The following is a 25,254-nucleotide window of genomic DNA, read 5'->3' on the forward strand; positions in this document are numbered from 1 at the left end:
CTATTCAATCAATTCCCATTCTATTACACTGCAGTTTATTCTAACACATATCAATACCTTTTATAAAGTAATAACATTTTATACCTAATGAAATATTTTGCTAATTTAAAATTTTTATTATTAATTAAAATATTTACACATATTCATTGAGAAGGCAAGCAACATCATACCCATTATAGAGGAGAAATAATGCAAAACATATTTCCACATCGATGATGATGTCAACAAAAGCAAGAAAAAGGAAGTGAAAAAATCTGCTTCAATATACACTCAGAATTTTTCAGTTCCCTGTGAAAATGAACAGCATGTTCTTCCATGAGTTCTTTTCAATTGTGGGTCACTGTATTAATCTGAGAACACAAGTTGTCACAATTTATTTTCATTATAATTTGGTTACTATGGAAAATACCCACTTTGGGGGCTAAAATGTAAGAATCTATTCAGAGTATTTGCTTCATAGTATGAGATCCTTTTCACTTTTGGTGTATATTCTCTACTCATCATAGAACTTAACACATAGAAAGCAAACAGCAAATGATTGTTGACTGATTGCTTAATAAATGCCTATTTAGTGAACTTGTTAAGAGAGACAATACAGTTTTATATGACCTAGTCTTGATATATTGGTGCTGGTCCATGTAATTTGATCATATTTTCTTTTTAATTTAAATCACATTTTTTCACTTAATGGAAAATTTCCCCCAGGTGGAAAAGGAAAAAATAAAACTCTTTTGGAAGAAATATGCCTAGTGAAGAATAACAATATCTCCAATGTCCACATCTAGATAGAATGTCTCAGTTGAAACTTCAGGAACACCACCTCTGTCAGTAAAGAGGAATCAAATTTCATTAAGTCATCTGTAATATTCTTCTCCCTTTCTAGATATCTAGAAGAAAATTTCTAATCATTTATTCCAGAAATTTCCCCAGTAATAAAAGTTAATTTCACTGATTTATATATTCTGCCTCAACCATGTATTTGTGAAATTACATTTCTGAAATTGTGTAGGTCTTTATACACACACACATACATCCTTGTTGAATTCTATTTTTCTAAACTGAGGCTAATATTCTGACATTTAACTACCTTATTACTCCTGTCTTCATCATTCAGAGAAAGAGAGACATAGAATACATGAATTCCTTGTTCTTACTCTTATTCTGTGAGATAAGATGAGATAGAGATGGATAAAAGAGACAGAGAGCTCAAGAGACAGAATGAGAAAGTGATGAAAAATATGCATTTATACATAATTAATAATTTTTTTATTTCTAAGTTTGAAATTGAGGCTTGAGCCTGTCTTTCAAACCTCTTTCCCTATCTCTTTGATCCTATGAAAGTCAAGAAATGCTTTTACATTCCATGCCTTGGAGTATATTACAAATTGGGGTGATTGAAATTGAAGACATGTTGACTGGTAAAGAAGACTGGTTTAAGCCTAGAATGTCTGCAGGCAGGAAGATGTCATCCTTCAGTTCCCTATTGAAATGAGCTATGGAGATCAAAATTTAATCACACCCAACTTGATCTTCCTGTCCAGAACACCAAGAACCATTAGAATCTTATGACCAGACATGACTCCTGTCAGTGTCATGAAGTATTCAGGGAGGGACTGAGGGAAAATCAGTCCTCCTTCTCATTAGATATTCACCAATAAAAGATGGCTATATAACAAGCTACCAAAATTACATTTGATTGTTCAAGATGCTAAATGTCTTTGTCTTTGATCACTGAGAGATTATCGACCAAGTAATTTACTGGTTGTTGGTAGCCTGGATGATAAGTTGATTCTCTTATATGGAACTCAGTCTCTTGGAATTTTAATTTAATTTAATTTTAATGTGTATTTATGTGCTGTATCTAACATGTTTCTATTTAAGAGTTCTTTCTCTTGAGTTGAGCATGAAGTTATTCTTCAAACAATGTTTCTGTTGCTCTCTATAATGGTTTTTTGGTTTTGTTTATTTCATTATTCATTTCATTTTGGTCTGTTTATGTCTTTAATAAATTAACTTATTTGTAATTTTTTATTGGTCAGTAGTATTTCATTAGAAACATGAGCCACAACTTCCTTACCCATTACGCAATTATGAGTATCCACTTTATTTTTAAGTCATTGCCACTGCAAAGGAAGCTGTTATAACATTTTTATCTGGGGATAAAATTGATACATTTTCCAGCAATATTAATTAATTTTTTAAAACATCTTTTTATTAGTGGGAGAACTGCAGACTTTTTCTGAAGGCTTCTTAACCCATGAAATGCAATTATTTTTTAAAAAATTTCTTGGTGTTCTTCTGTGGCTGTAGAAGGATTACATAGCACTTGGGGATGAAGATGCAGCCTAGTAAGCCAGCACTGGAACTCAAGATAGAGAAGACCTCCACAGCCACCATCATCTTCCCCTTGGTGCTCTGGTATGTGGGCAGGAAGGAGATCCAGACACTGCAGAACACAAGCATGCTGAAGGTGATGAACTTGGCTTCATTGAAGGTATCAGGGAGATTTCTGGCTAGAAAAGCCACAGTGAAGCTCCCCAGGGCCAAGAGTGCTATGTAGCCCAGGACAGAGTAGAAGGCAATGAGAGAGCCCTCATTGCACTCAAGGATGATGTGCTCAGGGTCAGAGTGTGTGTCTTCATCTGGGAATGGGGGTGACAGAAACAGCCACATTGTGCAGAGTGTTACTTGAATGAAGGTACAAAAGACAACAAGAGAGATAGGCCCTCTGGATCCCACCCATTTTCTGCTCCTGCTACCTGGTCTTGTGGCTCTGAAGGCCAGAACCACAGTGATGGTTTTGGCTAGAATAGAGGAGACGGCCACTGTGAACATGACTCCAAATGTTGTTTGTCTGAGGAGGCAATTTATTGTAGTGGGGCGACCAATGAAGAACAGGGAACAAAGGAAGCATAAGGAAAGGGAGAAGAGGAGAATGTAGCTGAGATCCCGATTGTTTGCTTTGACTATGGGGGTATCCTTGTTCTTCACAAAGACCCAGAGAACCAGAGCTGTGAGAAGAGAGAAGGAAGCAGCTATGGAGGCCAAGGCCATGCCCAAGGTTTCTTCATAGGCCAGGAAAGTCACCCTTTTGGGGAGGCAGTGAATCCTCTCCCTATTGGGATATTGGTCCTCAGGGCACTTCATACATTGATCTCTGTCTGAAGAGAATAATAAGGTTTTAGAATGGCAGGTTTGCATACCTTCCCTATCAGTGGGCCCCAAATGGATACTATAATACTACAAATTTCTCCAATTGATTCCATTAAATCTAGCCTCTTATAGTCTCTAATTTTGTGATCCTAGAAGTCAGTGTAACTTCCCTTTCCTGAATTTCATCTCTTGTAAAATGAGGATAATAATGGCACTTCCCTTATGCAGTTCTTCTGAGGATTAAATGAATTAAGAAATGTAAAATATTTTCCAACCCCCTTAAAAGTCCTATATACAAGCTAGCTATTATATAAGTATTATCCTTATTTTATTAATATGAGACATTATTATTAACAATAACATAATATTAACAATAAAAAATATTTTAGTAATATGTTGCAATGTAAAGAAAGCCAGTTTATTATTTAAATGACATAATGGATGCTGACAATGTATCTTTTAAGTGTCTATCTACTCATCTGGTATCTATCTGTTCTTTATAGACTTTTCCCTCAGGAAAATGATTCAATTGTACTGAATAAGTTAGTCTTTCTAGAGCTCTTCTGGAACTGTCTGTGGTAATGCTGTCCCTATAATTTTTAAAAGTCTTGATTCCTTTACCTTTCCTGTTGATGGTGAATACATCTATGGTGATGTATCTATATGCCATTAGTTGTTGACAAGATGTCTTTTGGGCTTTACCAGCATGTCTCTTAAATTCCTCACCTGGACCTCAACTCTGAGTGTTCTATGAATATTGATGGAAGGAATTATGCATGCTTAGGTTGGGGATAAATATTCAGAAGAGAGAATAGGTGGTACTTTGTATTCAAAGGACTTATATTAGCAGAAGGACTATATTTTCTCTGATTGATGGAGAGGGCTATCTAGTGGGCTTTGCTAGAGGTCAACACAAGATGCAGTCAAGAGATTGAGAACAGACAAATTTCAATTCCATGTGAATGAAATCTTAATAATGAGAGTGGTCTAAAAATTTAGTGCACTGCATTGAGAGTAATGGCTATCCCCTTCTTGTACATCTTGAAGCAGAAAGTGGATGACCACTTGGGTATTGTGAAGAGGGGATTAACTATTCCTTGCCCATTTTTAGATTTAATCACCCAAAGTGTATATTAAATATGGGGATGTCTGTGACCCATGTGTGCTATAGTGATTAATGAGTAAGATTCTTCTGCCTGGTTAATGGGCAGTCCTAAACAAAGTTTTAGCTGTAATTGGTCTGGTAAAAATGGAAGTAAGGCACAAGACGTGATGAAAGGAATGGTCTTTATAAGTGACAAGAATTTCTGGTGAGGAGTTCTTTTACCTTGGAACTTGACTTGAAGGACCTTGGAGGAGCTCTGGCTTAGGACTGCTTTCTGTTTTTTATTTGGACTACCATGTGGGTGAATGAAAAAATGTTGACTCCTTTCCCTGCTTTGCTCTGGAGGTTCTAGTCTCTGTAGAGGCCCCTTGTCTCAGAGGAGATCTCATGGTTAAAATCCTTGTTTAATTTACCTCTGAGTCCCCTTTGCTCTGTGCCCTTAAGCCCTGCCTGGTTTGATATAGGTCAAGTAAATATCTGGTCTTTCTGATTTTCTTACTTTCATTCTTTCTTGTTTTGTAAAAAATCTACCATAAAAGTCATTTGTAATTGACTGATAATTCCTGGCAAGCACAGTCTTCAATTTAGTTCAAACCTTTTCATTTCCCCCCTTGCAGCATTATATACTGGGGTGTCATGGAAGCCAGGGTCCTTCCACTTTTCAAATTTAATCCTTGTACAGCCCAGTAACTTATAAGAACCAAGTGATCCTTCCCCCACTGGAGAGGTAATATGGGCAGGTCACTGCTCAATTCCTGCCATTTCAGGTTATAAAAACAATGTCCTGTGTATGTTCCAGCCATGATCAGGAGACACCCCTTTGAAAGCTAACACTTCTATTGATCTATTGCTGAAGAGAGGGCATCCTCCCAAACACTTTCCTTTCCAAAGACTATTGAAAGAACTTCCTTCACAGAAGTTTTGTCCTTGAGACATTACTCTAGGTCAGATTATTTCCATTTTCTATATTACTTTCCATTTTCCTCAGGTTGGCATTGATTTTCTAAATTTCTGGCTGCTTATTCAACTTTGACAGCTTAATATACTCTTCAAAGTATATTGTTTTTCGGCTATGGGGGTCGGGGGGGAGGAAAAGAAAATGATATATGTCTTTAATGAATAATGCTTGGAAATGATCAAATAAAATATATTAAAAAATAAAAAATAAAAAAATAAAACTGTATGTATGCCTTAGAAAAATTTGGAATGCTGTAAATTAAAATATTTAAACTATTATATTGACATTTGAAGATCTGTTGTAATGTCAAATTTATTTGAGCCTGTGCTTATATTGAAAATGTAATCTTTATAACAAACAATGCAACAAAAAATAAAAATATTTTAAACTCTCACAAAAAAAAAGTATATTGTTTTGTTCTCAGAGATCCAAGCCTTATGGCAAATGAGGAGAACCTTGGACCTGAATTAAGTGACAGAGCAACAGAAATGTGCCTTCTTGGCATGCATTGTGCAACATACATGTAAACATCCAGGAGAAATAGTTGAGATGAATTTAAAGATGAGGTACATTTCTTTGCAGTGTCCTGGGTTTGATTCTGAACTCTTCTTAATGACTGTTAATACAGTTGGTCACTTTTTCTTTCTCTTCAAAGAATTGTGATAAAGATACTTATATTTTGTCATAGGGGTCATCTGAGAAGAGTGCCTGAAAATTCTAAAGCCCTATGTAATGTAATGGTGATGTAGTGTAATGATCAGTGTCAATAGACATTTCTAGAAGTTTATCCCTGAGTAATTGTGCAACACAAAAACTGGATCAGAAATTTCTAATCTGGTGGACTTCCAATACACCAACTCACTAACTTTGATCACTCTTGACCCACAAAGTTTTTTATCTTTCTGAGCTTTCTCTTAGGTTTCCTTTCATTTCATTTTCCACAGGAATTGAGTTTTATATTATTAGAATATGACCTGAGTGTCATCCAGCTTTTTTTGTTTCTCTGGATATTTGTTTGCTATGAGTTTCTGCACAGACTTACCTGTCTGGTTGGAAATCTGCCCCTGTGGGCAGGGCGCACAGTCAAAACAGCAGACAGGCTTTCCCTCCTGGGCTATTATGTGGAATCCTGGGCCACAGATTTTGTTGCATATGGAGGGAAGAGGCTACACAAAAAGCATCCAAGTCATAATGATGTTGTTTGGGGTCAGTATATTCATGTCTTAATGTGCTTTGTTATCTAATTTTAGTTTGATTTTGGCTACAAGCACACATTCTTCTTATTCTGCAGAATCTACCAACGCTATTTTTTCATGGAAATAACATTTCTATCTGCAAAAACTTGTATTAGTTACCTTGGGGGGAAAGAAACAACAGAAGTGGCTAAAGATCAGAGTAGCTGTATTTCTTTACTATCATGGAGAAGAAAAAGCTTTTAGGATATGAACTGGGGTGTGGATTCTGTTCCACCCCACATCCCTTACTACATTGGTATATGAAAGGTATTGGAGAGGGAATAATGTTAATTACAAGAATTTATCATCAATACTTTTACTAAGACACTTTAGTACAAATATTTCTGTTTAGTCATTTCTGTTGTATTTGACTCTTTGTGACCCTATTTGTGCTTTTCTTGGCAAAGACAATGGAGTGGTTTTGAATTTCCTCCTCTTTCTCATTCTGTAAATGAGGAAACTAAGGGGAAAATGGTTAAGTGTTGTGGCAGGAGTTAAACATTAGGTGTCACAGAAATGATTTAAAATCATATCTTCCTGATTCCTTGGCTCTCACTCTACCTATTGAACTATGCAACTATCATAAAAATGTACTGGCAATGTATTTAAAAATGATAATGCTGATACTAGCCCTCAATAGAAGAACTATGAGGTTTGAGACTCCACTCTTTTAGTATGAGACATAGTAAATGTTTCTCTCTTTTTCTCTTTCTGTCTGGCACAGGTAAAACTTTGTTAGCCAAAGCTGTAGCAAACCAAACCTCGGCGACCTTCCTCAGAGTTATTGGTTCTGAGCTTATCCAGAAGTATTTAGGAGATGGGCCCAAACTTGTTTGAGAATTGTTCTGAGTAGCTGAGGAACATGCTCCATCGATTGTTTTCATTGATGAAATTGATGCCATTGGGACCAAAAGGTATCTCCTTTTCATTGAATTTTGAGTATTTCAAGGTTGACTATATAAAGGCTATTTTGTACAAATAAATGTTTGCTTACTATTATTTTGATTATAAGTAGGTTTCCTTGGTATATCATTTCTTATAATTATTAATTGTGATCATTTCTTCCTTTGTACATCACATTCTTTTTCTCCTTCAGATTTGTTGTGTTTTGGCTCTGTTAATTCTACATGATATTAATATGCATCAGATGTATTTGAAACCAAAGTACATAGGATATATTCAAAGACTAATATTTGAGGAAATAATACTCTGTGTTCTCCATCCTATTACAAGCTTTACAAGCTTGTAATTACAAGCTGACACCCAGCTCTCACTTGTGGCTCCCAGTAGCTGCTAGCATGCGGCAGCAGCCACACCCTGGGCAACGGCTTCGACAGGCCGGCCAAACCTTGTGAGGGTAGCCATTGGGTCGTCAACCCTTGGTGAACCAGGGCTTTGCTCACCCACCACGTGAAGGCTGCTTCTGCGGAACAGGTGGAAGAAATCAATGAGAAGGTTCAACGGCTGAGATGGCAACGCAGCAAAGCACTGTGGTGTGCTTAGGGCGTGTTGGAGCACAAAAGCCATCCAATGCAGCTGAGGAAGTCTCCAGGTATAACGACTTTTCATACCACTGGACCCAGGCTTCCAACGCCGAGAGAGTGGGACTGTCCCTGTGCATCGACTTTTCCACTTAAATCTCCTTCACGCACAAGTGTCTTTGTGCACACTCATCTACGTCACAGATGAAAGTGCACAAAGACAATCGTCATCCTCGGTTACTGAGAGACTACTACTACTACTACTCCTCTCTCTCTCTATGTGAAGGTGACTCACTCTGCATATAGGTGAGTGTATGTGATTGTGTAAAGTAAGAGTAATACTTGACTTTTTATTATCCCTCCTTTAAAGTGATCACATTCATGAAGTAGGAACAGTGTTCAATTGAATCATCAGAATCAAATATGAATCGGGTTTATGAATTTTTTGAATCAGTTAAAAACCCATCATTTGAATAGAGGGAAGAAGTTTCTAGAACCAAAGATTCTAAATGTCTAGAAGTGAAACATTTAGAATAAACTTGGTTTTTCCATTATATCACTGAGGACTAAAGTTAGATCTGAGTCAGTGTGGAAGAGAAGAGAGAATCCATAGGGATCTGCAGCTCTAAAAACATTTTCAGCAGATATCCTAGATAGAAGGCCATCTCAAGAAAATTCCAGCTCTTTCATTCACCTTTCCTTTCCTGTGTATTTGCAAAGCATACTATTTTATATGCTCTTTAGTGAATTAAATATTATTAGGAACATTGATCATGAACAAGCAAGGCAGGAAAAAGTCAGGTAGGGTGAGGACCTAAAACTAAGCCTAAAATATGATTTTTTTTCTAGCCAGGATTTCAGAGCAATTGTAATTTTGTCTAAAATGCAATCTCTAAAGCCAAAGAGGAAGAAACCACACATGGAAGATTCTTGTATTTTCTTGGTAACTTCTCAGATATCCAATCCAGGGCTCAAGTCAAATAATATCCTTAACAAATAGTATGTGAATGAATTCATAACTGAATGGATGAATGATTAAAGGATTGTGTAATATAATAAAACTCATTATATGGAAAACATTATTCCCATTAATGGGATATAGAACTATAGTTTATATAATACAGGGTTCTCTTCCAGAAATCCTCAATATTTAGAGGCCTGATATCACTTAGAGCACTATGGCATTATAGAAACTTTGCTGGGTATAGCAGTCATTGATCAAGAATCATTAGCTCTAATAAGAAATTTCTGAATGCCCCTACTTCCTTGTTCTGTGACTGCTATGGACCAGGCAAATTCTCTTGCTTCCCCCTTCCACAGCTGTGCAGTGGAATAATGTCATTGTCTCAGGCTCTCCATCTAAAAGGAATTAGTCTTGGTACACTTTTCTCAATATCATCTCAGCTGAATTTAGCATAAAAACTTGATTTTCAAGCTGCTTCTGCAGGGAATTTTTGTGCCATTTGAACCAGGTGTGAAAAATGCTAGTGATTATTCTGGTGTGCTACGTGCTTACATTTATATCTTTCATTAATGAAGCATTTCAATTCTTTACCTCTCCCCACGTTCTGGGCCAAACGATTGTCTTCTGCTGGATAATGAACTCTTGACCAAGTGGAGCCTCAGAAATAAACTCTCCCACTTTGACCAGAACTTCAGTGTCATTAGCAAAGGTCACATAGTTGAGAATATCATAGTTCGCCACAGAATTTTTCTCAGCCAAGACTACAAGGTTCCCAGCACTGTTGTTAAACTGGATGTTCTTCAGGAAGGAGTGGAGCTAAAAGTGAAGAACATGAAAAGTTCTGCAGGTGAGTCTCTCATGGATGGGTACTAGACTCTAGGCTATATAAATTTTTTTTCATCTAATAGTTGGATAAAAGTAGGATTGGTCCATACTTAGACATTTAAATTGACACAAAACTGATGTATTCCTAATACATTGGATAACAGAAGCAGGATCTAAAAAGGTCTCATTAGATTAGAAGTTTGGACCAAATCACAAGGTTTTAGGAGAAATATTTGAAAACAGAGAAAAAAAGACCAGAAGTTTCCTCTCAGTTGAATGAGAATAGAGCTGTGAAAGGATGGACAGAAAGTGATCTTCCCATGCTGGTGCATAGTAGTGTAGGTGCTGCAGATTGACCTCCTGTGGTTTGTGAGTCTCCTTCCAATATAGTCTAAGAAGCAGTAATAAATATTTATTCATTGCCCTCTATTTAAAAGTCAATAGATTGGGTCCTGGAAGTATTAAAGGAAAATCAAAAGTATCTTCACTAAAGGAGGATACATTCTACTGAAGGCAACCACATTGAAACAGAAAAGTAAATACTGTGAAAGGGAAATATTTTTATCTTAGCTTAATCAATCAAGAACTTGGAATGCTCCACTTTTTTAATTTAATCAGTCAGGAACTGCCCTCTGGGCAGGGCAAAGCAAATTAAGAAACTCTGAATGGTTCTTGAGATGGTATAGACCAATCCACAATGAAAGGAAGTAGAAACCAGAGTGACATAAGTGGACATGTAGAAAACTGCTTATAAAATTAAGTCTAGGGCATTCTGATTCATTCTGCTGTTTTGGTTCCTCTAGCTTAAAGAGGGATTCTGCTGTGCAGCTGTCTCTGTGTTGGACTTCTGTGCTAAAGGTCTTCTGCCTTGGTGGCTTGAGGATCTGTGCTTTGTTGACTCTGCTTCTCTCCAGAGATACAGGCCTTTGTGCTTTTCTCCTATATTCAGTGGGATGCTCTCTTCAGTGAGACACTCAGATCCAGATATAAAGAATTTAGCCAGGCAATATTTTCTACCTTCTTTTGACATAGCCCTCTTTACTATCTCTACCTTGTTATAATAAAGCTACTAAAGCTACTAACAGCTTTGTGACCTAAGTTAATTTTTATTAACAGCCACCTCAACAATTAAAAAAATTCTTATATTCATACAACCCATTTTAATTATTACAATGCTGTATGATCCAAAAGGAAGAAAATATTATGAAATAGAGAGGGAAGGGAGAAACATTTATATATCACCTCACATGTACCAAGCACTGTGCTAAGTTATTTTTACATATATCTCAATTTATTAAGAAATGAAGAATTTTGCAAGTATCAAGAATATAAGCTGAGCCTATAAGGAAGCTAGGGATTTTAGGAAGCAGATGTGAAGTAGAAATACATCTTAGGCTTAATTTAAGGGCCTTTGCAAAGGCATGGAGTTGGGGATACAGTTCTAAATTCAGAGAACAGACAGTAATGTATTTTTTCTTTTAAAAATAGTTTTATTTAATTGATTAATTCAGATTTTTTTTCATGTTTACATGATTCCTATTCTTCATCCCCACTCCTCCTATACCTAATGAGCAACTCAACTAGGTTTTACATGTATCATAGATCAAGATCTATTTATATATTATTAATATTTGCACTTTAGTGAACATTTAGAGTCTCCAGTAGGATATTTTTGATAGAACATATAATGTGTTAAAATATATAGTGTGTAAAAGATTTTTCAAAAAAAGAAGTTTATTGTGAAATTAGCTTGGTAAGCTAAAAGTAGAGTGAAAGAACTTTCAATTGCAATTTGGCATTTCAACTTTTTTAAAGGCTCTATAGAGCTATTGATGATTCTTGAGCAAAAGTATATCATATTTGACCAGGAGATATGCATGATTAGATGTTCTTTAGGAAGATTATTTTGCCAATCTATGTCTTCATTCCCTAATACCTTTGAATGTATTTATATTTCCTTGTATATTATTTGCATTTATTTTGCATACATACTTATAGAAAATATAATCTCTATTTTTAGATTCTATTTATTTCTTTTGAAAATGTATATAGTACAAACCCATTCAATTATACAAAAATGTATATAAATATATACATGTATATGTATATGGGTATGTATGAACACAACCACATATACACCCATACATTTATGTCATCCTTTCCATTGTTAGTGTAGAAGTCCAACAGCCACAAATTAATATATTTGAGGGTGAACACCTGAGGAGGGAAGCTGGAGACTGTGAATCTTAAAAATTCTCAGATCCTACTTCAGAACACTTGGTTAAGACCATTCCCCATTTTAAACAATGAAGGTACTTGATCAGGAATGTGAGAACTCTACTTCGCCCATACTTAAGCATACTTTAGGGGAAGATACAGTTGTAAACTTTACTGAACAATGAATAAGTACTTAACTCATACTTATAGTGAAGCAAAAGCCTTAAGCTAAGTCTATTTTTAGGAAGGTGCTAAGTACATACAAAGGTCAGGCAACTTGCAAACTTGTAAGGGACAAGCTTAACAAAAGAGGTGTGAGGTTTTGGTCTACTCAGGTGTGAATTACTCAAAAGTTTAGTCTACTCAGGTGTGAATTAAGAATGGTCTGTCCTTGGAAAACATCTACTGAGATTGGTAGATGTGAGAACTTAGGGGAATTGGCATAGGAGAAAATTCTCTTTAAAAGGAGAATCAGAAGGCCTCTGGTGAGATTCAGCCTTGGAAGCTGAGGTGGAGCTCAGGAGCTGAACTGGTGGGTCTCTCTAAAAACTAGAATATTGCTTGGGACAAAACTTGTGGTGAGTGGATTAAAGACTGACTGATCTCTTTCTTAGGGCTTGGGCCTAGGCTGGCCTAGGCTGGCCTGGGATGGCCTAACCCTTTTCTCATTGTTTCCTCTTACTCTCTCTCTTTCATTAATTCCTTATTTGTATTAATTAAAATCTCCATAAAAACCCAGCTTAGTTGGGCATATTTCATATTTGGGAATTTTTCCCTGGTGACCACTTTATATTTGATTTAACTCAAGACAATGTCTTTAAACCATATTTCCATGATCACAGTTATGCCAACCATTCTTTTATTTGTTATAAGACTGAGGGAAAATGGGTAGAAAGGTATTACGAGAGAAGGACCACAATAAAGGAAGAAAGACTCAGAGACAAAGAATTCAACAACATGGACTCCAGTGTGCATGGTCCTCTGATCATGGAAAGAGAAAGAACTACACATGTCCCCAATCTTTTAATTTAGAATCAAGGAATGGATGATGGGAGATAGTTAATGTGACATGGCAGAGAATTGAACATTGGCATAATTAACAACCAAAAGATCAAAGAGAAGTAAGCTAAGATAATTCAGAACTCCAAGCCCCATGAAGAGGTCCAATTGAGCTTTGAACTGGAGGTTTAGGGAGTGGCCAGTATATGATAAGCTCATAGTTACACTTTGTCAAAAGGCTTAAGTACTCAATCATTAATTTTGGTACATGAGCATATGGTTTTTGAATATGTCAGTTTTTGAATATGTCAACAATACTTTCAAGGTTAGTTTTTGAATATGTCAACAATACTTTCAAGGTTAGTTCATACCTTGATCCCTATAGTTAGGTTCACCAGAGTAGGGATTTTGTCATTTTTGTTTTCAGATTTACATTGTGTAGTATATTTACTGTCATATAATAGAGAATTTTAAATTGCAAGTTGATTTATTGTCAACTCTAAAGGATGAATTAGAGAAAGAGAAAAAAGGAATCTAAGATTATATTTAAAGAGGCTTTTTAATTCAACAAACATCTATTAAGGGCCTTACTGTGTAGTTTAGTCATTAAGCCAGAGCAGGAGAGTAAAGACAAATCTAAAAGAAATTCCTATTCTTCAATTTTATTTTGAAAAGTGAATACAGAAATCTTTGTTTTGGGACAAAGTCTCATGTTAAGATGTATATCTCCAGTTGTAAAGGTTCTTAGATTCCTTCGATCCAACCTGTTTTATTAAAAGATGAAAGCTAGGGAGGTCATGGGATTATTCAATGATACATGGCAAAGAAATTCCAGAGGGAAATTTTGACCCCAAGTTTTCTGACTTCAAAAAAAGGTCCCATGTGTTGTACCATGCTGTTCTAGAGTAACTAAGGCTGCTAGGGAAAGGAAAGATACCTGACTTTGACTTCCTTGGACTGATGGAGGCATGGAGCATGAATTGCTGCTGGTCACAACCTCTTGTGAAAACCTTCAGTTGGAAGTTAGGTGAAAAATTGGAGGAAATACCAGGTCTTGAGTTAGGTTCTCAAGAAAAGTCATTTTAATACTTTTATATTTGGCCTCAGACACTTACTAGCTAGTAGTGTGACCTTAATCAAATAACTTAACCTTGTTTACCTCAGATTCCTCATTCAAAAATGAATTGGAGAAGGAAATGACAACATACAAAACTTCACCAAAACTCTATGAGACCAGTTGAGTATGATTCTCATTCCTATATCTTATAACAGTAAATGAAATGAGCATAACTCTAAAATGGTCAGAAATGTCATATTAGGCCTTGAATCTACTGAGTTACTCACTGAGAAATTAGAAGAGCTGAGTTATTAATCTTATCTCTCTTTCCTGGAGTCAACAGTGCCCACAGTCAGATATTTGAAAATCAGTACACTTAAGGGGAGATCTTACCTTCCAGGGATAAATAGCTGAGTTGTTCCCATTGCTATTGGATCCCATTTCTGATCTCACCAAGAACATTTCATGAAGGGCCCAGGCTACAGCATACACAGCACTGTAAACAGTGTAACTCTGGGCTGACATAGTCATGTCTAAATAGCTCAATCTCAGTGTGTCCAAGGAAGCATTTGGTGAACAGACAGCTCCATCTCCTTTTCCAATTTCAGATGTACATCCAAAAGCTGAATTCCAGAAGTCCTGAAGGAAGATATTCTCTGGGTCTTTAGCAGGGTGAATGGTTTTCAGAAAATGTTTGAAACCAGGAATCTTACTTGTCTGATCTGCAAATATCAGAGCTCCATGGAAATTATCAAAGTAGGCATAACCTGGCTTTTTGGCAATATCCCAGTGACTGCTGGTGATCCACATTCTGTATACAATGGCACTAGGAACCTCTCTAAACCTCAGGGTCAATAGTGTATCTGTATTTCCATAAATTACAATAACCCTGGCTGTAGAACTAGATAGTTTTTTGAGAAAACGAGAATAAAAGATTTTATCCTCTGTCAAACCAGTAAAGATCTTATGTATAAAAGCAACACAGACATCATTTCTGACCATTTCTTCTTGAAGGTCCCTGAGGAATTTCTCACTTCTTGAATCATCTGAGGCAACCAATCCCACCCAGGTCCATTTGAAATGCAGCATTAATCGAACCATGGCAAGAGGAAGAGAGGTGTCTCTGGAGGCCATCTGATAGACAGAAGGAAACTGGACAGAGTCATTCAAGAGTGGATCAAAGAGACCATAGGTAACCTGAATAGGAAACAAACATTAGCATAGTGAATGACTTTTATGAATATCTTTTTTTTTACCCTTCCTTCCCAACCCACTATCTTCATCCTCTTTTTCCTGGAAGGGAGTAATTCTTCATCTCTAACTATTAAAGTACTTCTGATCATTCAGGCCTCCACCTAAGGGATCATGTCCTTCATAAAACCTGACCTATCTCAAATAGATATAAAGTCAGTACTTTCTGAATTTTTAAACTCTTTGTATCCCATAACACTGTGCACAAAGAATTGAAAATATTTGATATTTATCAAGTATTTGCATTTAATTGCATTGTTTCACAAATTCTGTAGGTGACAATTTGCTGCTTCCTACAAGAATTGATGAAATGAAGAATTGTTTTCTCTTTTATATGAAGACTTTCCTTTTCCTTCTCTGAGAGGCACCTGACAGGTAAATTACACAGATTCCCCACAGATTTTTGGAGTCAAAATTTCAAGTATCAGAGCCATCAGAGTTTTTCTGTGTCCTCTAAGCAGTATATGCTGAATTGAACCTATAAATTCTTACCTGTGGAAACCTATAGAGCTCAAGTAGGGTCCCCATGGAAACAGTCAATTCAGAAGTGGCTCCTCCAATGACCATTATAGACTTGCCCTGTCTCTCACAGCTGTAATTTGGAATGGTTGGTCCCTTGCCTGACAGCCACACCAGGGAGCTCTCCAAGGTTCTCTCATCATTGTGATAAGCATTGAAGATGTGGAATCCCAGGGTCATATTGGGTAACAGTTTGGTGTTTATGTTGATCTCTTCTACAGCAAAGATCAAAGCCAGGACCTGATAGTAGTGCTTTGGCTGCCACCTGCAGTAGGAAGGAGGTTGTTAGGAACAAGAAATATTTTTAGTCCTACTCTCCCCCCCTCTAACAGAACTGAAATTTTAAATGGAGACTTTCATCCATCTTATGAAGGTGCAATTTTGAGTGCACACTCTCTCAATGAAAGGCTGTAACTTTTTTTTGAGCCTCTCCTGTAGCCTCTGTGTTATATTCTGAAAATTTTATTTTTTCACTGTCAGGGACTCAGATGCCAGAGCTTTGACCATCTTAAAACCTATCTGGTTTCATGGTCTCAGGGCCAGTCCATGAGACTCTCTATCATCAACCAGGCTTATTATATCACTTAGATCATGGTAGCAGTTCTCTACCAACTAAAATGTCATATCCAGAAACTATTGAGTCAGTAAATGAATTTTCAAAAATTATGACAATTATGTATCATAATTAATAAAGAAAAATAAGACATACTATTTTGAATATGAGACAATTTTTTAGAAATATGGCAAAGACCCTTCTCTAAAATCATATCCCCATATGCTCTCTAGTAGATTACTTAACCTAGGTATGAAAAATAATACCACAAATGAATAAAACACAGAATACATTCATTTTCAGATTTGTCTACTAGAGAATAGTTCATGACCAAACAAGAGGCATAGAGTATCATAGATAACAAGATAGAACATTTGATTATATCAAGCAACTAGCATTCTTTTTCTTTCAAACAAATCTAATGTAGCTAAGATCATAAGGGAAAATTTTAACTGGAAAAATACATACAGCATATAGTTAAAAGCCTCATTTCCAAGGTATGTAAGGAATTGGTTGAAAATTATAAAAAGAAGAGGCATTTCTCAATTGATATATTTCAAAGGATTTAAACAGGTAGGTCTTAAGTTCAGTATTCCAAACAATCTAAATTTATTAAAATTTTTACAAATGAGTAATGATTAGCAAAATGGAAGTAAAAACAACTCTGAATTTCTACTTCATATCCATCATATTGGTAAAGTTGGAAAAAAGAAAAAATACAGGAGAGGAATTAAAGGTAATAGTGTCAGTGTTGACATTCTGGATAGCAATTTGTATGTTTTGCCAAAATGTTACTGAATTTTAGACATCTTATGACCAAGTAATATGTAATGTAAAGATGTAAAAAATGTAAAGATAATGTAAAGTATCTTGGCATTTAATATATATATATATATATATGCTTGTGTATACATGCATATATTTATTCATTCTGTAGTGGCAAATATATGAGTATTAAGATGTACATTGTTTGGGGAATGGCTGAACAAATGTTGATCTGTGGATATAATGGAATATAAGTGAGCTGTAGTAAAAGGAGAAAGATGATTTCACAGAAATGGCAGATACCTTGTATGTACTGAGATAGTATGAAGACAGAAGAACTTAGAAAACACCATATAATTTAACTGAACTATTATAAAAGCAAATAATCTGAAAATATAAAACACTCTGACCAATGCAGTGAACAACAATGATTACAGAGGATTGATTATGAAAAATATACACAGTTCCTTTCAGAAAGGTGATGAATACCTTCCCAAATTCAGACATTCATTCCTGGATATAGCTAAAATAGAAATCATGTTTGCTTGATTAAACACATTTACTACAAGTGTTTTCCATGTCTTGCCTTTTCTTTCCAATTGAAGTTGTAGGTGAGAGAGGAAGAAAATAACTGGTTGGCAATTGAAAAAAGTAACTAAAGTAAAACAGAATAAATACTTACTGGTGATATTTTATGATATCCTTAGGGTGAAGCCAAAACATTTTCCAATGCGATATTTTGTGCAATTTATATATAAGTAGAGGAAAAAATCCTCCAACAACAACATCCCCATCTCTATAATATGTGGAGCTGAATGTCCTTTCTGCGTGGCAGGGGGTCCGTTCTTCCCTGCCCACAGAGAGTGGCAGCTGCAGGAGCAGGAAGAAGTAAAGGTGGAAGAACATCAAGTAGGCTACCTTTTAGCTCACAGCCAAAGCCCACCTGCTTTCTCAAAAAAAGTGTTATGTGCTTTGGGGGAAGCAGAGCAATAGCACCTGTAGCAGGTTCTCTGTATGGGACACTCTCCTACAGAGGACCTGTCTCTTTCCTGAGCAGTTGTTCCAGCTTTGCTTGGCCCCTGACAGTCATGCAGACACAATGCAATACAATTCTGGGTGATGATCATGATAGAGGCATTGCTGGCCAACACATATTTATGAAGAACTTGGGCTTAGGTAATTATAAACAGATGTCCTTGTTATTGGATAAGGACACAGTCTGGTCTTCTGTTTGCTTCCCCCTTTGCAGACAGAGAGCTCAATCATTGAGGCTCTCTGGGGACCACAACTGCTGGGGGCTCTGCACCTGTGTCCCTGCGTCTGAGTAAAAACTTGTTTTTCTCACTCCTTCCTCCCAACTTCTGGGTCCTCAGCAAGGCCAATTGGGACAAAGTGAGTTGGAGTCCCATGAGCTTTTCAGAACAGGGAAACTTCTTAGCATGTGAGAATCTATGTGGGCATCTGCCTTACACAGTGACTCTGGTCTTGGGGGAGAGGTGACAAGGTTAAAAGGAGATAGCAACTGAGTTGTTAGGAGTTTGATGATCTCAGTCTTCTCTGTTCTCAATTCTTAACGAGCGAGTCCTGTAGCTTTGGTTTACTCTCAGAGTATTGTTCTATTAAGTGAGTCTAGTACAGAGTATTATGTCACTAGTTTAGCACATAGATATATTTCCATCAGTTATTGCTTGACAAAGGCTCAAAACTCATGTTTGGAATGGGGATGTGTATGAAGTCCTTCTGCAGGGAACATGATCTTTGTTTCCCAGAATCACTCCACTAATCAGCCCCTCTCTTGTCTGCTTGCCTCATTCACTCACATTATTTTACTTCTGTCTCTCAGACAAGGAATCACATAGTGCCTCTCCAGTTACATAAGTGCCATCTTTTTAAATGTTAAATATCAGTGATGTCATGAAATGTCTAATTTACACTTAGAACAGGAATCCAATACACTAAAGATTTATTAACAAATTATAACTGTAATGGCAGAAGGAATTTTCTCAATGGAGAGTCCTTTATGCCAAGAAAATCATGGTTCCAGTCTCTAATTGTCTGCTTTATATATAGGAATCTGGGGGAAAGAGTCCAGGAACTAAGGGAGTTTTCCTTCTACTGTGAACAAAGATGTGAGAAGAAAGAGATTATTCTCTGCTTGGATCTGTGATGATACTTTAAGCCTAATGTCAATGTGATAGCAGGGTCACACCGAGTTGTTTTATAACTCTCCCCATTACATTAAGTTGGGCATTCTCTTCTATTAAAAGGTCTCAGATGTTCAAATGATTTATAGATTTAGCATAGTTTTTACCTTGTGTCCACTTGAAGTTAGAAATACCATTTCCAGTGCCTGATGGAAAACTCCTGGGATGATAAAAATGATTGTGAAGATTCAGAGAAAAATGAAGAAATTTGTGGAGGAGAAAGGGGAAGGTAACTAAATAGAGGGAAGAGAAAAGGTAAAAGAAAGTTGAGAAGAAGCACAGGAAGGTAAAGAATGAGGAGAACTGAGGAAAAAGAAAGGAAGATATGTAGAGCAAAAAGGTAGAAGAGAAGAAGACTAGCAGTGAAGAAAGGAGCAATGGATGATGATGAAGATGAGACCCACAGTGTGAAGAAGCATAAAGAAGTTTAAGGAAAGGGAAAATGGTGGGAAGAATAAAGGAAAAAGGGAAGACAAAGTATTTGAAGAAATGATTCACTTTTATACAGTACTTCCCTTTTTTGAGTAGGATTTCTCTGTAACAATCTTGTAACATCAATTTTGTTTATTACTGTCATTTTAATTATGAAGAAACTATGACGCAGAGGAAAGAATGAATTTGCTCTGATCACATAGTAATTATTCCAAGCCTGAATACCATTTTGAATGTGTGGATTACAAGTTCAGTACTTTTCCAAGCTGACACCATTACCTGATTACCTGATAATAAATGATATCATTTAGTGCTTTATAGTATCCTGACTAAGAATTGCGTCACATAGCCAAATTGTGCAGTTTCAATAAAAAAAAAAAAACATTTATTCCTGTCTGCTTTTAGAAAAGCTCATATTTTTACTTAATAGTATTTTATAGAAATTATAATATTTAGGCATACTCAAATAAATTTAAATTTCCTGTAACTTCTTTAAGCCTTAGTTGTAATATTTCTTATTATCAGATCAAGATTTATTCCAGCTATCAGTTAACCTCTAAGATTTTTCAAATTATATCTCTAAAGTTTAGATAAGGTAGCTGAAAACTTTTATCTGTTTAAAATATTTTGTTGTATTGGTCCCTTACTATGAATGTAAAATAATTAGAAGCACTTTTGTTCTCCTTCCTGTACCTGAGGAAGGGGCTAAATTACTTTTTTTAAAACATTATTTTATTTGGTCATTTCCAAACATTATTCATTGGAAACAAAAATCATTTTCTTTACCGCCCCCTCTCCCCCACCACCCCTCCCATAGCCGACACATGATTCCACTGGGTATCACATGTGTTCTTGACTCGAACCCATTTCCGGTGTTGCTGGTATTTGCTCTAGAGTGTTCATTTAGAGTCTCTCCTCAGTCATATCCCCTCATCCACTGTAGTCAAGCAGTGGCTTTTCTTCGGTATTTTTACTCCCACAGTTTGTCCTCTGCTTGTGGATAGTGTTTTTTAGATGCCTGCAGATTGTTCAGGGACATTGCATTGTCCCTAATGGAGAAATCCATCACCTTCGATTGTACCACAATGTATCAGTCTCTGTGTACAATGTTCTCCTGGTTCTGCTCCTCTCGCTCTGCATCACTTCCTGGAGGTTGTTCCAGACTCCATTTCTCCACTTTATTATTCCTTTTAGCACAATAGTATTACATCACCAAAATGTACCACAATTTGCTCAGCCATTCCCCAATTGAAGGGCATCCCTTCATTTTACAATTTTTGGCCACCACAAAGAGTGCAGCTATGAATATTCTTGTACAAGTCTTTTTCCTTATTATCTCTTTGGGGTACAAACCCAGCAGTGCTATGGCTGGATCAAAGGGCAGAAAGTCTTTTATCACCCTTTGGGCATAGTTCCAAATTACCCTCCAGAATGGTTGGATCAATTCACAACTCCACCAGCAATGAATTAGTGTCCCTACTTTGCCGCATCCCCTCCAGCATTCATTACTTTACATAGCTGTCATGTTAGCCAATCTGCTAGGTGTGAGGTGATACCTCAGAGTTGTTTTGATTTGCATCTCTCTGATTATAAGAGATGTAGAGCACTTTTTCATGTGCTTATTAATAGTTTTTATTTCATTGACTGAGAACTGCCTGTTCATGTCCCTTGCCCATTTATCAATTGGAGAATGGCTTGATTTTTTGTACAATTGATTTAGCTCTTTGTGTAAATTTGAGTAATTAAACCTTTGTCAGAGGTTTTTATGAAGATTGTTTCCCAATTTGTTGCTTTCCTACTGATTTTAGTTACACTGGTTTTGTTTGTACAAAAACGTTTTAATTAGATGCATTCCAGATTATTTATTTTGCATTTTGTGACTCTTTCTAAGTCTTGCTTGGTTTTAAAATCTTTCCCTTTCCAAACGTCTGACATGTATATTATTCTGTGATCACCTAATTTTCTTATAGTTTCCTTCTTTATGTTCAAGTCATTCACCCATTTTGAATTTATCTTGGTGTTGGGTGTGAGGTGTTGATCTAAACCTAATCTTTCCCACACTGTCCTCCAATTTTCCCAGCAGTTTTTATGAAATAGTGTATATTTATCTTGAAAGCTGGGTTCTCTGGGTTTGTCGTATACTGTCCTGCTGAGGTCACTTACCCCGAGTCTATTCCACTGAATAAAATAAAAATAAAATAAAATAAAAATAAAAATAAATAAAAATAAACTTTCTGTCTTAGCCAGTGCCAGATTGTTTTGATGACCGCTGCTTTATAATATAGTCTGAGATCTGGAACTGCAAGGCCTCCTTCCTTTGTATTTTTTTCATTGTTTCCTGGATATCTTTGATCCTTTGTTCTTAGAAATGAACTTTGTTATGGTTTTTTCTAAACCAGTAAAACATTTTTTGGAAGTTCAAAGGGTATGGCATTAATAGATAAATGAGTTTGGGTAGGATGGTCATTTTTATTATATTGGCTCGTCCTACCCATTAGCAGTTAATGTTCTTCCAATTGTTCAAGTCTAGTTTTAGTTCATATAGTTCCTGTGTTTGTTTCGGGAGATAGATTCTTAAGTGTTTTATTTTGTCTAAGGTGATTTTGAATGGGATTTCTCTTTCTAGTTCTTGCTGCTGAGTTGTGTTGGAATTATATAGAAATGCTGATGACTTATGTGGGTTTATTTTGTATCCTGCAACTTTGCTAAAGTTGTTGATTATTTCGATTAGCTTTTTGGTTGAATCTCTAGGATTCTTTAAGTAGACCATCATGTCATCCGCAAAGAGTGATAACTTGGTCTCCTCCTTCCCTATTTTAATGCCTTCAATTTCTTTTTCTTCTCCAATTGCTACTGCTAGTGTTTCTAGTACAATGTCAAATAGTAGAGGTGATAATGGGCATCCTTGTTTCACTCCTGATCTTATTGGGAATGCATCTAGTTTATCCCCATTGCAGATGATATTAGTTGATGGTTTTAGATATATACTGTTTATTATTTTTAGGAACGACCCTTCTATTCCTATGCTTTCCAGTGTTTTTAGTAGGAATGGGTGTTGTATTTTATCAAAGACTTTCTCTGCGTCTATTGAAATAATCATGTGATTTTTGTTGGTTTGCTTGTTAATATTGTCAATTATGTGGATGGTTTTCCTAATATTGAACCAGCCCTGCATCCCTGGTATAAATCCTACTTGATCATGGTGAATGACTCTCCTGATCACTTGCTGGAGTCTTTCTGCTTGTATCCTATTTAAAATTTTTGCATCTGTATTCATTAGGGAGATTGGTCTATAATTTTCTTTCTCTGTTTTTGTCCTGCCTGGCTTTGGGATCAGTACCATGTTTGTGTCATAAAAGGAGTTCGGTAGAACTCCCTCTTTGCTTATCATGACAAATAGTTTGTATAGTATTGGGATTAACTGTTCTTTGAATGTTTGATAGAATTCACTGGTGAATCCATCAGGCCCTGGGGATTTTTTCTTAGGAAGTTCTTTGATGGCCTGTTGGATTTCTTTTTCTGATATGGGATTATTTAAGAAATCTATTTCTTCTTCTGTTAGTCTACAAAATTTATATTTTTGTAAATATTCCTCCATATCACCTAGATTGATATACTTATTGCTATATAGTTGGGTAAAGTAGTTTTTAATGATTGCCTTAATTTCCTCCTCATTGGAGGTGAGGTGCCTCTTTTCATTCTTGATACTGTTAATTTGCCTTTCTTCTTTCCCTTTTTTAATTACATTGGCCAGTACTTTGTCTATTCTGTCTGTTTTTTCAAAGTACCAGCTTCTAGTCTTGTTTATTAGTGCAATAGTTTTATCACTTTCGATTTTATTAATTTCTCCCTTAATTTTCAGGATCTCTAGTTTGATTTTCTTCTGGGGGGTTTTAATTTGTTCGTTTTCAAGTTTTTTGATTTGCATTTCCAATTCCTTGATCTCTGTCCTCCCTAATTTGTTAATATATGCACTCAGGGATATGAATTTTCTTCTAAGTACTGCCTTGACTGCATCCCATAAGGTTTGAAAGGATGTCTCACCATTGTCATTTTCCTCAACGAAATTATTAATTGTTTCTATGATTTTTTCTCTAACTAACCGATTTTGGTGTATCGTATTATTTAATTTCCAATTAATTTTTGATTTGGCTCTCCATGTACCCGTACTGATCAATATTTTTGTTGCTTTATGATCTGAAAAGGTTGCATTTATTATTTTTGCTTTTCTGCATTTTAGTGCCATGTTTCTGTGACCTAGTGTATGATCTAATTTTGTGAATGTGCCATGTGGTGCTGAAAAGAAAGTGTATTCCTTTTTGTCCCTATTTATTTTTCTCCATATGTCTATTAACTCTAATTTTTCTAAGATTTCATTTTACCTCTTTCTTATTTATTTTTTGGTTTGATTTATCTAAATTTGATAGTGGTTGGTTCAAGTCTCCCATTAATATGGTTTTACTGTCTATTTCCTCCTTCAATTCTCCTAGTTTATCCATTAGAAATTTGGATGCTATTCCATTTGGTGCATAAATGTTGACTAGTGATATTTCCTCATTGTCTACACTCCCTTTTAACAGAATATATTTACCTTCCCTATCCCTTTTGATCAGGTCTATTTGTGCTTTGGCTTTGTCAGATATCATGATTGCAACTCCTGCCTTCTTTCTATCAGTTGAGGCCCAAAAGGTCTAACTCCATCCTTTAATTCTAATCTTGTGAGTATCATCCCGCCTCATAGGTGTTTCTTGAAGACAACATATGGTAGGGTTTTGGGTTCTAATCCAATCTGCTATTTGTCTATGTTTTACAGGTGAGTTCATCCCATTCATGTTGAAAGTTATGATTGTCACTTGTGGATTCCCTGGCATTTTGATATCTTCCCCTAGTTCTGACCTTTCTTCCCTAGCTATATCCTTTTGAACCAGTGATTTACTTTAGGTCAGTTCCCCTAGTCCCCTCCCTTTATATGCTTCCCTTTCTATCCCCTCCATTTTTATACTCCCTCCCCCTTCCTTAATTTCCCTTTCTTTCTTACCCTGTTGGATAAGATAGAATTCAGGATCCCACTGGATCTAGATGATCTTCCCTCTCAGAGTTGATTTCACTGAGAGTAAGGTTTAAGTAATATCACTTCATGCTCTCTTCTTCTCCTTCTCATATGATAGATCTTCCCCTCCCCTTCCCATGTGTATCTTTGTATGGGAAAGATTATTCTATTTAGGCTCCCTCCCTATTTCTTGAAGTAAGTCTTAGTATTGTCGACACTTCCCCCCCTTTTCCTTTCTTTGCCCCCCTTTCATCAAATCTTCTTGATGCCCCAATCTTTCCCTATGCATGATTCTTCTAACTACTCTTATGATGCATACAATTTTTGAGAGTTACACAATACATTTTCCCCACATATTAATATATATAATTTGATGTAAATGTGGTCACTTTTTCTTTATCTTTAATACAACTATGACAAAGATACTCATATTTTTTTTATTTAGGCCTCATGAGAAAAGAGCCCCTGAAAATTCTAAATCCCTAT

General features: G+C 36.1%; 1 protein-coding gene across 2 annotated transcripts; it reads right to left on the reverse strand.

The window, feature by feature from the left end:
* Window positions 1-2,268: 2,268 nt before the first annotated feature.
* VN2R583 (vomeronasal 2 receptor 583) lies at window positions 2,269-17,988 on the reverse strand. Of its 2 annotated transcripts, XM_007492156.2 has the most exons (6): window positions 17,765-17,988; window positions 15,738-16,029; window positions 14,388-15,191; window positions 9,488-9,712; window positions 6,255-6,382; window positions 2,269-3,157 (listed from the first exon to the last, which is right to left on the reverse strand). In XM_007492156.2, exons 1-6 carry the CDS (start codon window positions 17,986-17,988, stop codon window positions 2,269-2,271), a joined length of 2,562 nt encoding a protein of 853 aa, XP_007492218.2.
* Window positions 17,989-25,254: the final 7,266 nt, after the last annotated feature.

The sequence above is a fragment of the Monodelphis domestica genome, chromosome 4 (assembly GCF_027887165.1).
Source record: "Monodelphis domestica isolate mMonDom1 chromosome 4, mMonDom1.pri, whole genome shotgun sequence".
NCBI lineage: Eukaryota > Metazoa > Chordata > Mammalia > Didelphimorphia > Didelphidae > Monodelphis > Monodelphis domestica.